Below are 16,626 nucleotides of genomic sequence, written 5' to 3' on the forward strand. Positions count from 1 at the left end.
CCTATGGGACTCTGAAAGTGCCCAGCATCTGACCAGCTAGATGAGCTCAGCGAGGGGTGTGCCCTCTCCCTGGAGGGACTCAGGGAAGAAGGACGCTGGGTTTTGGCTCATTTCTCAGATTGCTATTCCGAGGACAGTCCACTCCCGGCGTCCTGGTTACACATGTCGGATAGCATCCTTAGAGAACAGGCAGACCAAGGGTCTCAAACTCACAAGCTCTGGGGCCAGACTGAGAACATAAGTAAATGAAATGGGCGGAGTGTCAGACAGCAGTGGTTAAGACGGCATCAGATGGGAGGAAGCAGGGTCTGTATAAAGTCATTCAACTTGAACATTGAAAAAGACACACCACCCAAATAAACTCATCTGTGGGCCCCATTCAGCCCTCAGGCCATGACTCTTGGCCCCTGGATAGGCAATCCCATTGCTGCCCATGGGAGGTGGGGCCCAGGGAGCAGATTCGCCGCCTCCTTACTTCACTGTGGCCCTTAGCAGGCCTCCCGGGGCGTCCCCAGGTGCGGGGAGCCCCAGGCAGGAGCCCCTCCCATCCTGGAAAGAAGCTGAAGGCGCCAGGACAGGAAGGCCCGGGGAGGCCTGGCGCCTGGGCCTCAGAGCTGCCCGTGCCCGCCCAAGTCTTACCTTTGACCAGGGTATGCTTGTCCGTGGGGGAGGAGCGAGCCAGCACCCGCAGCTTTGGCCAGATCTTGTCGATTCGTTCCTGCTCAATCTGGAGAGGGATGGGGGAGGGGCGGGTCGGTGGGGCAGGGAGAGAAGGGAGGGGACTTGCCTCGATCACTGGGCTCTGAGTGGCACACTGGCTGGCTGCTGGGGCTTCATGCATGCCCGTGCCTCCCAGCTCCCCGTCCAAAGCCCTGCCCTCTGAGGACCCTCTGCACTGGGCCACATACCTCCCCTTTCTCGTTGCGGATTCTCCGGTTGAACTCCTTGCCCTCAAGGCACAGGAAGTCCTCCCCAGGATGGATGATGCCACACTTGATGGCGATGGCCCGGGCTGTGTTGATGTTGTCACCGGTGACCATGCGGACAGTGATGCCTGCTCGCTGGCACTTGCGGATGGCTTCCGGGACCTGGGTGGGAGGGCGTGTGCCATGGAGTGGACGTCGTCTCGTGCAGGCCCTCCCTGCCCTCACGGATTCCAGAGTGAGCCCTGCTCACAGGCAACGCCACGGTAAGGGGCCTAGATGACCAGGAGGTACTGATGGCACACAGACCATCTCCTCCTTTCCTGTGGCCGTGGTAGGCATTGTTAATCGATCACAGCACCCTCTGATGAAACCCTGATGTGGTCTCACAATTCTTTTCTGCAGTGTCCCAGACAGCCACCACCTATCACCCATGATACTGCATCCTAAGAGGAAACCATTGGCTATCCTGACCTGGACAAGGACTTTGAGAAAGACCACAATAAACATCCTCTTGGATATGGCCCCAGGCAAGAGTACAGAACACTCCACTGCTGAACAGGATCATGTCCCTGCTTCATCAACATGCACATTTCCTGCAAACTCAATGATAAATATGTTTGTGTGTTTTCAGTTTTTTGCCAGGGGGGCGGGCAGGGGAAGGACATTGCATTTTAGGATAATTTATTTATATAATGTGACATTGGCTTAGAATAAATGTGAATGATTAGGCTTTGTGTAAAACATGACATCTCCCTGCGAAAGTAAGGGCTGCCTACTGCCCTCTTTGTAATAATAGACTGACATCTGGGCCATTTAGGCCAGAGCAGACCCAGCCAATCAGAAGCTGTCGCCCACCCCCCCCAACTTTGCAGGGCGCTGGATCTGCCCAGCAATTAGGATGCAAAAACCAGCCTGGAGTCGGAAAAAAAAAGGTTCTGAAGAACCTAGGGGCAGGACAGGAATAAAGACACAGATGTAGAGAATGGACTTGAGGACACGGGGAGGGGGAAGGGTAAGCTGGGATGAAGTGAGAGGGTGGCATGGACATATATACACTACCAAATGTAAAATAGATAGCTGGTGGGAAGCAGCCGCATAGCACAGGGAGATCATCTCGGTGCTTTGTGACCCCCTAGAGGGGTGGGATAGGGAGGGTGGGAGGGAGGGAGACGCAAGAGGGAGGGAATATGTATACGTATAGCTGATTCACTTTGTTATACAGCAGAAACTAACACACCATTGTAAAGTAATTATACTCCAATAAAGATGTTAACAAAACAAAAAAACCAGCCTGGAGCTGCCATGGCCCTTCACACACAGCACAGATCAACCGAACAAGTGATTCTGACCCAGTGACAAATAACAAAATAATAAGGCAATATTTGCTGTAAAATGTCCTTCAGTGGGAGAGGACACGTCAAGGGCAGAAAATCCAGTTGTACTAAAAGTACTTTAGAATCTCAGACCTGGTGGGAAGGGGGGCCTGAATCCGACTCTCCTCTTCCACATCCTGGGATCTGAGAACTCACTTCCACCCCGACCCTGACAAGTCACTGCTGAGAGAGTTTAAAGGTGTCACGGCTGAATTTTGTCGTTTCCCCGCCCCCTCGCTCCCCCACCCCAGAAAGCTCTTCACACCCAGTACCTCAGAATGTGACCTTCCTTGGAGACAGGCTCTTTATAGAGGTAATCAAGTTAAGATGAGGCCATTAGGGTGGGCCTGCATCCAATGTGACTCGTGTCCTCATAAAGAGGGGAAATCTGGACAGAAACACACACACACAGGGAAGACATCATCACGGGAAGAGGCAGGGAGAGATCTGGGCGATGCTGCTACGTGCTAGCAGGGCTGAAGACTGCCAGCTCGTCACCGGAAGCTGGGGGAGAGGCCCGCGGCCAAGCCTCCCTCACAGCCCTCAGAAGGAACCAACCCTGCTGACACCTCGGTCTCAGACCTCCAGCCTCCAGAACCAGGAGACAACGCAATTCTGCTGTTGGTGGTACTCTGTAATGGCAGCCCTAGCAAAGAGTGCAAAGAGTTAGAACGCTGGTCCAAAACCTGACTGCGGACAACTTACGCCCACCGGTCCCTTTCTGCGCTCAGGAATTTTAAGAATAAGAACTGACACAGAAAGTATCTTGCCTCTATCCACAACCCGTCCACACCACAATCTCAAGCAGAGGTCACTGCCCAGCCCCTTCCCAGTCTCCCTGCCTCTGGCCCCGCCTCTTCCATCTTGCCCCTACCCTGACCACCAGCTACCTGCCCCAGGTTTAGCCTGTGTGCCGCTCCCTTTCTGGGCCTCCACCCCGCCGCTGATAGAGAAAATCCCAACTCCTGAGCACGGCCATCCTGCGGTGGAGTGAGAAACAAATGCCGGGCACAGGCAGGACCTAGGTCAAGGTTGGGGGAGGCCCCTCCAGCTCCCTGAGTTCTCTAACAGGCCGGCTCTGTGGCGGCAGGTAGTGATCTCCCTGTTGTTGAAGGGCTGGAGCGGGGCGAGCTGATCATGGGCCTCCTCTCAGTGTATTTCCAGAGTCTGGGGAGGAGCCTTCTGGGGCCCACTCAGGGCTTGGGGCCACGTGAGCAAGGCTTCTGCCTCGTGCCATGGCGGCTGCTCACATAACCAAACGTGACCTCCTTTTATAGAGCCGGAGGGAGTGGGGATGTGGGAGGTCCAAGATCCCGTTTACATAATTTATCGATGTCCTCACAATGGCTGTAACCTGGCTGCAGCCCCCTGCTGTCTCCTGGCCCAGGGGACAGGAAAGAGCCGCTGTTCTTTTGGGAACACACACCTCATCTGGCTTCTGCCCTGAAAGGAAGAATTTAGGTTATGCTTGTTTAAAAGATGCTTGGAGTTGGAAGGGACTCTGGGTCATGACTCTGACCCTCTGCTCATTGCCTAGATCTCCTCCCACACATCCCTGACAGATGGTCAGAGAGCCTCTACTTACTTGCCTCTGTTGACAAGGTGCTCATCCCCTCTACGGTTGACTGCTCTAAGGTAGAACAAGTCTATTGTATCCTTTCACATAATCTTTCCGTTTTTAAAAAATTAATTTAATTTTGGCTGCGTTGGGCCTTCACTGCTGCGTGCAGGCTTTCTCTAGTTGTGGTGAGCATGGGCTACTCTTCGTTGCAGTGCACGGGCTTCTCATTGTGCTGGCTTCTCTTGTTGTGGGGCATAGGCTCTAGGTGCGCGGGCTTCAGTAGTTGTGGCACGTGGGCTCAGGAGTTGTGGCACGTGGGCTCTAGACCGCAGGCTCAGTAGTTGTGGCTCACGGGTTTAGTTGCTCCGCGGCATGTGGGATCTTCCCGGACCAGGGCTCGAACCCACGTCCCCTGCATTGGGAGGCGGATTCTTAACCACTGCACCACCAGGGAAGTCCCCCTTTCACATAATTGTTCTTTTTTCGGATAAGAGAGCAGTTACTTTGGGTCAGACCCATTCTCTGGTACAGAGACAGGGTCTTTGGTAAAGATGTGTACAAAGAGTTCTGGGAGCACAGCGGAGCACACTGTTACTTTAGAAGGAAGTGTGTGGGGAGAAGAAATCTGTGGGAGCTTCCTGGAGGAGGGGATACTTGATCTGCTTCTTTTCAGCCAACACTAACTGAGGCTCTGATGCCTGGCACTGTGCCCATGCTGGGGCTGCAGAGATGACCAGTTCATTGTGGTCCTGGCTGCAGACAACTGTCCCATGAGGTACACAGAGAAGGGGAGGGCACTGCAGACAGTGCTGCGGGTGATCTGGGTGGCAGAGGCCAAGGGAAGATGTGGGGTAGGGGCCGGTGGCCTTGGAGCTGGAGAGGGGCTTCAGGTCCAAAGGTGTGGGAGTCAGGGCCTTGTTCCTTCAGGCCTGGGAGGCATGGAAAGTTCTGAACTGGGAGTGAGGTGATGGATGCCATGTCTTAGGAAGACGTCTGTTTTCAAGACTGTCTCAGGAAGCTGAAATCTGCCTGCTTGGAATCCCTACCCTCTGGGCTTCCACTGAACAAGCCAGACTGGGAAAAAAGGAGGAGGCTAATTTTTATGGTCCCCACACTTTACTCTGTGCAGTGGAAGTGTCTCTGCCCTGTGGAGAGAGGGCTCAGGGGTCAAAAGGCTGGGCTGGGCTTTGCCCTGGGCTCCCACCTAAGCCTTGGTTTCCTCATCTGTAAAATGGAGTGATAGCCTCCACCCTTCACTGAGGCTGGAGAATTCTGTGACAGCAGCAAAGGTCACCAAGCTCAGGGCCAGCACAGGTTGGTGACGTGTGGGTGGAGGAGGCTGGCAAGACGCTTGACCCCGGGCTCCCTTGTTTGCTCTTTCCGCTTCAGGGTGGGTACAGGGACACAGAGGAAGGATACAGATGCAGGGTGTGCGATGGGGGTGCAGCGGGCATCTAGAGCACTTGGAGGCGCAGGTGTCTGGGGCGGTGGGATGGACTGGGCTCCCCACCATGACCCTTGGATCAGGTATATTAAGGGCCTGTGACCTGCCTTGAAGGTGTGGGGGGGATTCAGGACAGATCTGGAAACACCGGAGGAGCCTCCCCTGGCCACCACGAGTTACTCCACTTCCTTTATAGGCAATGGGCCCCTAACTGGACGACCTTGTCGTGCTTCAGTCCTGTCTGGTTTTACACTCTGGAAGGTTTTACACCTTCGTGTCACTAGGCTGTGGGTCTGGAGGGCAGGGGCTGCCAGCCGCTCAGAACCCTCTCAGGGGCCTCGTGCATGGTAGGTGCTTGGTCAATGTGGGTCACTGTGAAACACCTTTGTGCTTAAGTCCCTCGAAGCCTGACCCGGGTGAATGGGTTTGGACGGGCACATGCAAATCCTCTACAGTTTGGCTCCAAGCTCCCTTCCCAGCCTTTTCTCTCATAAACCCAGCTAGGGTTTTCACTAGTTCCCAAACACGTAGCATCCCTCCCCACCTCTGTGCTTTTGCCTGTGCTGTCCCCTCTGCCTGGGATGCCCTCTCTCCCTGGGATGCCCTCTCTCCCTGAATCTCTGTGTGTCACAAATCTTTCCCATCTTGCACATGAAATGCTCTCTGTTCAGCAAGCTATCCTTGGTCCCTCCGACCCAGTGGGACACCTCCTGCAGCTGCTCAGCCCTTCCTTTTATCGCTTCACTCACTCATTTATGCAACGAACAGCTATGGAACATCTAACTGTTCCGGGCAGGGAGGGTGCAGAGAGGATGAAGACCCGAGCCCCAGAGGCATTGATCTGGTTGAGATGTGCTTTCCCCATAGATAAAATAGCTGTAAAAAAAGATTCCTTCGTTTGCTAAAATTATCCTAGATATTTCTCACTGAGGAAAACCAGCCAGCAAATGGGTGCTTCCTGTTTTCATTAAATAAAGGCTTTTAAACATCTGTTGTTTGTGGTGACAGCAGTTGTCTGTGACTTCGAGGGTTCCAAACACCCCCGGATAACCCGGCAAATCCCAGGCCGCTGCTCTCCTGATGGCTTCATCCTCACTGGCTTCCATCAGACTTGGAAAATGCACCACTGTAGCATCCTGGGGGAGGGGGGATTTGCAACCCTGTTTTTATCTGTTCTGTCCTTTGTCTTCTCAAGGGAGGAAGGGAATAGGAGCTTCTTTCCCTTGACAGACGGGGAAACTAAGGGAGGGAGGCCGAGTTTCTTTTCCTGCAGCAAATGAATCTGACCAGGCTTGTGGGACCCTAGAGGCGGTCTGGGTGGGGCTTTTTTTCTCTGGCCGGCCTCACGGTTGTCCTGGCAACATACACACACATGCTCACCAGAGGCAGGGACCCTCTCCAAAGGTCACCCGAGAAACTGGTGACTGTGGCTGCCTCGGAGGTGGTCACTGGGGTCTGGTGGTGGCATGGGGGGCTACTTCACCCTGTTTGTGCTATCGAACCTTTTGAATTTGGCGATGATATATCACGAAGCCTAAAAAAAACAAACAAATCAAAAATCATACCTGCCTGTCTCCTGAGGCTCTGCGTCCACCCCCACCCCACGGGAGATGCTGAGTTAACAGGTCAGAGCTTTAATACTTTCTTTTTTTTTTCTTTTTTTCCCTGTGCCACGCAGCATGCAGGGATCTTAGTTCCCTGACCAGGGATAGAACCCATGCCCCCTGCAGTGGAAGCCCGGAGTCCTAACCACTGGACCGCCAGGGAAGTCCCTGAGCTTTCATACTTTCAGGCAGCATCACCAGTAACTCCACTGTGTCCCTCACTTGTTGACGTCCAACTTTCCTACTGTTCAGATGGAAAAACTGAGGCCCGGGGCAGTGATACACCGGAGGTCTTCTGTGAAGGAGCGGCAGGGACGGGATGAGAACCCATGTCCCTAGACTGCTGTGTCCCTCCAGTACGTCCCTGCCCCCCAACACAGTTACAGCTTGCAAATCCACATCCCGGGGTGAGCCCAGGGGAGAGAGAAGGTCACCCACAGGGATGTGTTGACGGAGGGAAGCAAAGAAAGGCATGAGAGTAAGCCTCCCAGGCAGCTGGCTCAGAACCTTAGAGCTGGATGGGACCTGAGGGGCCCCCAGGCCGACCACCCATTTTACAGATGAGGGGACTGAGGCACAGAGAGGAGAAGTGGCTTGTTAGTGGCAGAGCTGGGGTTGGAACCAGGCTCCCTTTCTCCGACATAGGCTGAACGTGTTCCCAGCCCTGCTGTTTTAGGCTTGGGGTGGGAGTGAGGTGGCATGTGTGTGTGTGTGTGTGTGTGTGTGTGTGTGCATGTGTGTAGAATACTATTATTGTCCCTAGTCTTCAGATGAGGAAATGGAGGCTCAGAGAGGTTATGTAACTGGCCCAAGGTCACACAGCTCGTAATGCCAAGGGACTCAAAATCCCAGGTCTATCTGATGCCCGAACTCACACTTTTGACCCCTCTCCCTGCTGCCTAAATGTGAAAGTCCACGTCTGTGACCTTCAAGTTTCACTTAGTCTTTGGAATGCAGAGTCTTAAAACAGCGGGGCCAGGAGCTTGGAGGGCATCTTGCCTGCTCCCTTTCACTTGAAAGAAGGGGACATGGAGGCTCCAGGAGGAGCAGGGAACAGCCAGATGCCCCAGAGGATGGAGTCAGGGTAAGCGGGGGACACTGAAGTTGCCCTTGGTGGAGGAAGGCGGCCCTGAGACAGGCTGGGACCTGGGACCGTTTGCTGCAGTGCTTGCACCTGGACAGACGTCTCCTCGAGCAACGACATACAAAGAAACTGTAAGTGACCAAAAATAACCGCGTGCATGCCCAGTTGGGGCAAATTATAGACAACAAGATACAAAAAAGACCAAAAGAACCCAACTGCCACTTCCCAAGAGTCGGGAGCAAAAACAGGGTGATGGGCGCGCCCCCTGCACACAGCACCACCAAAGGGGTGGGCGGACCACCTAAGCCCCCCCTTCGGCCCGACCCCTGGACACACCCCTACCGTCACCCCACAGAAGGAGCCAAGAGCAAAGGAACCTGTTACTTGTTCTCACTCCCCCCTGCTGCAGCAGGAGCCCCAATAAAGCCTTGCCTGAATTTCTTGTATGGCCTCCTATCAATTTCTATTGACTAAGGGGGCCAAGAATCCTGGTCAGAAACAGTCCCAAGGGGCAGCATCACCAAATCCCACTGCCAAGGCCAATCTGGGCCCAGCAGCATTAGTCCTCGAGGAAGAGGAGGCCAGCTCCTCCTGCGCCTTGCCTCCCGGGCTCCCAGGGCAAGCTCGCTCTGCCCACAGCAGCATTTCGGAGACTCGAGGCAGCTCTCTCCTCTTCCCACACCCTCTTCCCAGCCTGGGCAGCTCGACCGACCACGCACGTCCCATCCTTCCCCAGCCCTGCAAATTCCCGGCACTGAATCCTTGGCTTTCCCCCCAGATGCAGAGTCAGCTAAAGGAGACTGAAGACACACTGTCATCTGAGCACCCCAGTAGGGGCACATATTACATCACTTTTCTCGATCTTTACGGGGAGGGGGTGCTGTCACCCGCCCCTTCCCTTCTGCTTGAGAATTTGACCTTTGGTTAACTTTCCAGCTCTGCTCCCCTGGAAACCTGATAGAGGCAGACTGCCCGCTGCATCACTAGGGAAAACTAACCGGTAAACTTGGTCTGGATGGGGAGAACTCTAAATGCTGATGGGGAGGCCCACATTTGGGGTCTTCTTGAGTGTGGTAACCTTTGTTATTGGGTGTCTCCTTTGCAGGGACCCTTGAATCTGGGCCTATGGGTTTGGACAGGAGATCCTGGCTCCTCTGAGGCTTCTAGGGCAGGGCAGCCTTCACCGGCTGCCAGGCTGTGGGTTGCACCCCACGTCCCAAGCAGATAAGTGTGGCTACGCTAGCCTTAAGAGTCTGAATGTTTAGGAGTAGGTACAGAGAAGACCCCGTGGGCCTTGCAGGGAAACTGAGGCTTAGAGGGGTGAGGCGACGTACTCCAGGTCACCCAGCAGGCTGGACGCCCACCCCCTTCCCCAAGCTCCACGGCGGGGCACCTGCCTCGGGCCGCACGGGGTCCTCGATGCCCACCACGCAGATACAGGTGAGGTCGTTGAGGATGTCATTCTCGTTGTCCCAGTCGGGCTCGGGGCTGCCGGGTAAGTCGCGGTAAGCCACGCAGATGGTGCGGAGCCCGTCGCAGGCCATGGGCTCAATCACCTTCTTCACCATCTCGTCCCGGTCGCGGGGCCGGAAGACCCGGGGCTCACCCGCCCCGTTGAGGATTTTGCAGCACCTGGGGGAGGTGGGAGGGGGCCGGGTAAGGTCCAGCCAAGGGCCCAAAGACCCTCCCTCCGACGGGCTCGGAGCTCACCCCCACCTCCCCAGTGACGGACGTCCCACTGGCCGTGGTTGGTCATCCAGGGCTCGTCCAGACCATCTCCCATAATGCTTCAGGGGTGGTCCTGGCCCCTGGGCCCCAGGCAGGGATGAAATCAGGACCAGCCAAAAAGAAATCAGGCGGCCTTGTTGTAATATCTGCCCCAGGCCATTTCAGCAAGAGCAGATCTACTTTGCTCTGTTTCATCTTCACAAGATTTCATCTGAAAAAAATAGTTCCACAGCGAAAATGGTTTTCAGAGGGCATGAAACCTCCGCTAGTGGTTCCTGACCCTGCCTGCGTATCAGGATGGCTTGGGAAAGCACTGAATAACCCCACCCCCCACCACACACACACTGCAGGCCCCACGCCAGAGGTTCCAATTCAGTTTGTTGGGGGCGAGTCCAGGAATCAGTGTTTTTTTTTTTAAAAGCTCCCTGGGGCGATTCTATGTGTGACCAGGGTTGAGTCCCCCTCAAGGTACAAATGGGTAAACTGGGGCCCAGAGAGGGGGGCTGACTTGCTTAGTTCTCCAGGCTTACTTCTGGCACCTGGAGTCAGAGGACACCTGCTCACAGTGAAAAGTCACGCCGTCTACCAACTCTACGCTCAGGGAAGTGACGTGAGGGGGCTCTGACAGGGATAATGGGAAGAACTTCCTGATGAGCCAGTGACTTAGGGAGAAGAGGGAGGAGTCCCTGCAGAAACCTTTAAGAGGAAACAGTAGCAAAAGCCCTGGGGGAGGGCACGTGCAGGCGGTCTTGCTGCGGGGCGTTGGGCACGGCCCTTCCCGTGACCCTGGGTGCCCCCGGCCCCTCCCCGCGGCCTGTGCCTGCGCCCCGCGCCCCGCCCCCCGCTCCCGCACCGCTTACTTCTTGAGCACGATCTCCGAAGCGCCCTTGCTGTACATGCGGAAGCTCTCGTCGGGCAGCTTGATTACGGTGCTCATGGACTTGCGCACGGAGTTGAAGGTGTAGACCTTGTACAGCTTCTCCTCCGGCATCTGGCTGCGCACAGACTCGTAGTCCTGCTTCAGGTCCAGCACGAAGCCCAGCAGGCCGCACTCTGTTTTGTTGCCCACCTGCTTGGGCAGGGCGCCCTCCTTATCCGGGGGCTGCGGGGAGAGGCGGGGTGCTCACCGGGCTGCCGCTTGCCTGTGGGTGGGGCCACCCCTCCCCCCCACCTTAGGATTCTGCGTCCCAGACGCAATCCGGGCTCTGTTTGAAGGGAATTAAGCAAGATCAGCTGTTTAAAAATTATGAACTATGTCAAACATAAACCTGTGACCGAATGATAAAAAAAATTTGTGCCCAGACCCTCCAGTTCTGGAGAACCTTAGTTCTAGGCCATGTTTGCTTCAGATTTTTCTTTTTTAAGAAGTAAAGCCTAACAGATAAAGTTGAACCCCCCTATATACCCCTCCGCATCTGCATAACGCACCCCTTGTCCCAGAAAGAAACTCTAACTTAAATTTGGCATTAATCCTTGCCCTGTGTGTTTTAACTTTTTATTTCGAGATAGTGCTAGTTTCACAGGCAATAAAAAATACCACAGAGAGATGTCATACATCCTTCATCCCGTTTCCCCCAGTGCTCACTTCCTGCATGGCTGTAGCACAATGTCACAACCAAGATGTTGACACTGATACAATCTAACCCGCTGGATTCAGATTTCACCAGTTTTAGTGTACTCTCTCTCTCTCTGTGTGTGTGTGTGTGTGTATGTGTGTGTGTTTAGTTCTGAGCAATGGCATCACATGTAGATTCCTGTGACAACCGTCATCAAGACACACAACAGTTTATCACAGCACTCCCTGTGCCACCCTTATGTGACTGCAGTCACCTCCCTCCCTTCCCCGTCCCTGCCCCGGCAACCACTAAGCTGTTCTCCAGCCCCATGATTCTGTCATTTTGAGCATGTTATATAAATGGAATCATACAGTATGTAACCTTCGGAGACGGGCTTCTTTTCACTCAGCACAATCCCCTGGCAATGCAGACAAGCTGTCGCGTGTGTCAGGAGCGTGTTCCTTTGCATGACTGGGTAGTATTCTGTGCTCTGGATGCAATGTCCCTTGTGACTTCAGTTGAGGTTGAACCAAATGCAACTGCTATTTTGTTACGTCACAATGGCCAGCCATTGGCAATTTCATGTAGTTTGACCTAACGTACATATGTGCAGCACTGTTTTGCATGTTGAAAACGTCATGTAAGGAGGCTGTACATATTCTTCCGTAGCTTGCTTCACTCATGGAACGTTCAATTTTTGACAGTCATCCCCATTCACAGCGTTAGTTCGTTTCTTTTTAACTGGACACCACAGCCCCTGCCCTGAGCCTCAGTCAAACCACCGACCACATCTCCCCAGCGCCTCTCACTTCCTCGTGCGGCTGCCCGAACACGAGCTGTTTCATGCCTCTGTGCCTTCACCCCTGCTTCCTCCTTCCCTGCCAGGCAAACTCCTCCTTGCCCTTTAAGGACCAGCACAGATATTTCCTTGTCTTTGAGAATTGCTTTGTGGGTTTGTCACCCCGAGTAGGAGTTGCTGTATTCTTTCCCCCCTGGGTTCTCAGGGCAGCACAGAGCCCGGCACACAGTAGGCATTTGCTCATTGTTTGCTGGATCGCTCAACGCAGGCCAGTCTGGGGTGCGGGAGGCACAGGCGAATAGGTAAGAACGAGACGCCTCCACGTGGGCGCTAATGGTGGGACTGGCAGGCGGCTGAGGGAAGTTCATAAGGCAGGTAAACTCACCTCCCGTGGGCAGCCGCCACACGTGCATACACACACTCAGACCACTGGTATAAAATTAACGTGCAGCGACTCAGGTGGAGCTGGCTTTGGGAGTGGTAAAAGCCACCACGGATAAACCCAAAGACCAGAGAGATACTGAAGAGGAATAATACCTATGAGCATTCTGCGTCCCCCGACCCCGCCATGAGGGGCTCTTTGTGGGTCTCAGGCCAGCCTTGCACAGGAACCCTTCGTGTTGTTCCAAAGAGCAGCAGGCAAGAAGAAGACGGAGTCTAGAAGATGCTGCATGGACTGGCTGTGAGGGGGGCAGGATGGCAATAGGATATGTCCCTGGCCAACTGCCCCATCCACAGTTAGGACTCGGGCCCCGGGAGCAGACCCGAGCCCTGTCGGGTCATGGGCATTGACCTAGGCGTACATACCCTTAGACCCTAAGCTCTTGTCCTCAGTTTCCCCATCTGTAAAATGGAGAGGCTCTAGCAGATGATTTCTAGCTGAGAGAAAAATCAACCCACTCCTTCAAGTGGATGGTGGATGGCGGTGAAGGATGGTAGAACAAGGCAGAGCTGCAGGTCCGTCAGAGGGGGTCTGGGGGCCACGGGTCAAGCCTTAGAACACCCTCCCTGCTCCATGCCATGTTCAACTATGTCCAGGCATCATGGGCCTTGGAAGCCTCCCCACACCGAAGCTCTTCGGTGGGATTTGATCTGGAAGCAGAGGAATCTGACAGTTTCCCCTTTCTGATGTTTGGGAAAAGAAATTCAAAGTACGCCCCTTAGTCTCTGCAGTATGCAGTTATGTTGTGTTTTTAAAATTTATATATTTATTTACTTATCATTTTTTTTTACAATTTTATAATTAACCTTCTGGTGATTTCCAGGGTTTTATGTATCTTCCAAAACAGTTTTTTCCCCCTCCACTAATGAAAGAAGATGATGACACGGAGGACTGAAATAAAAATGCCTAATTACTTATTTGCCCAAGAGAGCTAAGCAGTTATGCCTGTGAAACAGGCAGCATTTTTATTACTCTCTGTGAGATATTTTAATTTTCCCCTAAAAGGATTTCAAACAATCTATGGTTGCAAATGGCAGAGCTGCCTCCTCCATAATTCAATTTGTTACCATGAACTTGAGCTCTAAAATCGCCTAGGTGCATTATTAAGAAGTAGGGACTCGTCCCTTTTTTCTTTTGGCTTTTTTTATCTTGACAAACCCAGAGGTTTTACTATTGCTGTAGACTTTCCATGAGGCTTGCTCTCCAGGGCTCTAATTCTGTAAGGGAGTTAAGGCATTGGTTTTGAGGGGCAGGAAGCAGGCCCGGGGGGAAGTGATTTGCTCCTCATCACAGACCTGCAGCGGGGCAGGCCTGGGGCTACCCCCAATTCCCCTGATTCCTAGTGCCACACCGTATCCAGCACATTTCCCTGTATGGGCACTAAGCCCTTTGGGAGTGCTGGGTGCAGCTATGGGTGTAACTTTGAGAGGACAATTCATGCTCCTGTTCTGGGATGCTTGGGGGTCACTAGAGCTAAGACCAAGGAATGATGACTTGAAGAGTGACAAGTTATAAATAACATCTGCAAAAATGAGATGAAAAGAAACATAGCTAGCAGGTACTGCCTCACACTCATGAGGATACCCATTATCCAAAACGAAACAGAAAACAAGCGCTGGCGAGGATGTGGAGAAATTGGAACCCTTGTGCACTGTTGGTGGGAATGTAAGATGGTGCAGCTACTGTAGAAACCAGTGTGGAGGTTCCTCAACAAACTACACATAGAATTATCATATGATCCAGCAAATTTTACTTCTGGGTATATACCCAAAAGAATTGAAAGCAAGAGACTTGAGAAGATATTTGTACACCCGTGTTCACAGCAGGATTATGCACAGGAGCAAAAAGGTGGACGCAACCCAAGTGTCCACTGACAGATGAAGAGATAAGCAAAATGTCATCTACACATACAGTGGAATATTATTCAGCCTTAAAAAGGAAGGAAATTCTGACGCATGTTACAACATGGATGAACCTTGAGGACATTATGCTAAGTGAAATAAGCCAGACAAAAAAGGACGGATACTGTGTGATTCCACTTACACGAGGTCCCTTGAGTAGTCACATTTATAGACACAGAAAGTAGAAGGGTGGGCGCCGGGGGCTGGGGGAGGGGGGGAGGAGTTAGTGTCTAACGGGGACAGAGCTGCACTTGGGGAAGATGAAACGTTCTAGAGATTGTGGTGGCGATGGTTGTACAATGTGAATGTACTTGATGACACTGAACTGTACACTAAAACGGCTAAGATGATACATTTTACGTTATGTGTATTTTACGTTATGTGTATTTTACTACAATATTAAAACAATATTAAAACATCCTCAACACCCCGTCCTCCCTGTGCCCCCAAACGCGGCCACCACTGCACGGTAATCGCAGCAAATGCCGTAGGATGCCGATTGTGAGAGCGCATGAGAAAATGACTTCCTGCTTGCTGGCTGTCTCTGGTGGCCTAGCCCCTCCCCCTCCCCCCTTGAGGACAGGCACTGGCAGACGAGCCTCCCCGATGCCCAGATGGACCACCAGGCAGCCTCGGCAGCTGCGGCAGTGACCTCGCTAGCTCTTTACCAAGCTCTGCACGTGCGTCCTCGGTTGCATCCTCATGGCTCCCCAGGGGTCGGGCTGTTATTATTCCCATGTGCACAGGGAGGCCTGGAGAAACCAGGTCACACAGCTAGTAAGTGGCCGAGCTAGGATCTGACCCCAGCTGTTCTCAGCTCTGAGCCCACACAGCACACGCCCTGCCTCTCTTCACTAGCATTTGAGATGGTTGTTTAACGAGGTAACTGGTGGGTGATTGGTGTAGAGCCCATGGTCGGGGGTGGGGGGAGGGCTGTCTTGCTTATCTCTACTTCCCACTTGGGGTAACTAATGAATATGTGTTGAATGAATAAATGAATAATTTGGTGTCTGTGGGTGTGGAGAGCTGCTGATAGGAGGCCAGGTGGGATGGGATTTTGTCAGAATTTTGGCCTCCGGAATTGTCATCTGAGGGTCTGCCTCCCCAGGAGCCTCTCAGGTGCTGGGCCTCAAGGAGCAGCAGGGGGCAGAATCATGGACTTGCCCCAGAGACTGCAAAGGCTTAGGGCGGGGTGTGTGTCCTGAACAGCTGGGACAGGCTGAAACGCCCTGGGGAGACACATGCTGGAAAGCAGGTTTCCTGGGGACCTTCCCGAGCTTGCCCATGCACTGTGCATGTGTGTGCATGTGGTGTGTGTGTGCTGTGCAGTGTGTGGTATGCGCATGTGGCGTGTGTGTGTATATTTGTGCATATACCTGTGTGATTTGCGTGTATTGTGTGGTGAGTGTATGTGCTGTGTGCGCGTGTGTGTGTGGTATAGTGTGTGTGTGCTGTGTGTTTTGTGTCACGTGCACAGGGTGAGAAGGTGGGATATAGGGATTAACACTGCTGTTGAAAATCAGAATTCCCCATTCAGGGTTATGTGCTTTAAACTGTTCTCCTAGGGATGGTGTTTGCAAAAACAAACAAACAAACAAAACCAAACAGAACCAAAACAGCTGCTGAGTCCAACACAAAGGCCCCTGTCGCTTCACAGACCAGAACGAAGGGCCGCCGCACCTCCCCCTCTTAAGGCCCTGCTAAGCCACTTCCAGGGGCTTCTGTGCCCTCTGGAGCCCCTGCCTTGGCCAGAGCCCCTCGCAGAGCTGGCTTGACTCGGGGGTTCGAGGTTCATTGGAATATTTAGTGGCACCCTGGGTTTGGAGCTGGATCTGAGTTCAAGGGCTGACTGCTTCCTAGAGTCACCTCCCCACTCTCCCCTCCTCTCAGGAGCTCTAGGTCTAAGATTTGTGTGAAATACAATCGAGCAGATCCTTCCTGCCTTTGGGGGTCCTGGGGGCTGTCTGTGGATGAAGCCACCTCAGTTTGGGAACGGGGTAGACTGAAGACCTGGAGTTTCTAACGAGGTGAAGTGTGGCTCATTTATTCAGGAAAACCATCCTTCCAGGCAGATCCTCCCTGCTCCTTCTTCCAGAACCACTTCAGGGACTCCAAGAAGATTTGTTTTTCTTTCAGTAGTTCATGTTTCCAGAACATACGCCATAAACTTCCAACAATTCGGCTCCACAAGTGCCCATCTTCATTTTA

The 16,626-nt window shown here is 53.2% G+C and overlaps 1 protein-coding gene across 3 annotated transcripts in view; it reads right to left on the minus strand.

Annotated features, from left to right (window-relative positions):
* ATP2B2 (ATPase plasma membrane Ca2+ transporting 2) overlaps positions 1 to 16,626 on the minus strand; it is a 346,709-nt gene that overhangs the window by 22,352 nt on the left and 307,731 nt on the right. For all 3 annotated transcript variants that reach the window (XM_060023054.1, XM_060023055.1, XM_060023053.1), the window contains 4 exons: positions 10,581 to 10,822; positions 9,390 to 9,624; positions 909 to 1,088; positions 640 to 727 (listed from right to left, as the gene is read on the minus strand). In XM_060023054.1, coding sequence (XP_059879037.1) covers positions 640 to 727; positions 909 to 1,088; positions 9,390 to 9,624; positions 10,581 to 10,822 — 745 coding nt within the window. The remainder of the gene's footprint in view (positions 1 to 639; positions 728 to 908; positions 1,089 to 9,389; positions 9,625 to 10,580; positions 10,823 to 16,626) is intronic.

Source organism: Delphinus delphis, chromosome 10 (genome assembly GCF_949987515.2).
Source record: "Delphinus delphis chromosome 10, mDelDel1.2, whole genome shotgun sequence".
NCBI lineage: Eukaryota > Metazoa > Chordata > Mammalia > Artiodactyla > Delphinidae > Delphinus > Delphinus delphis.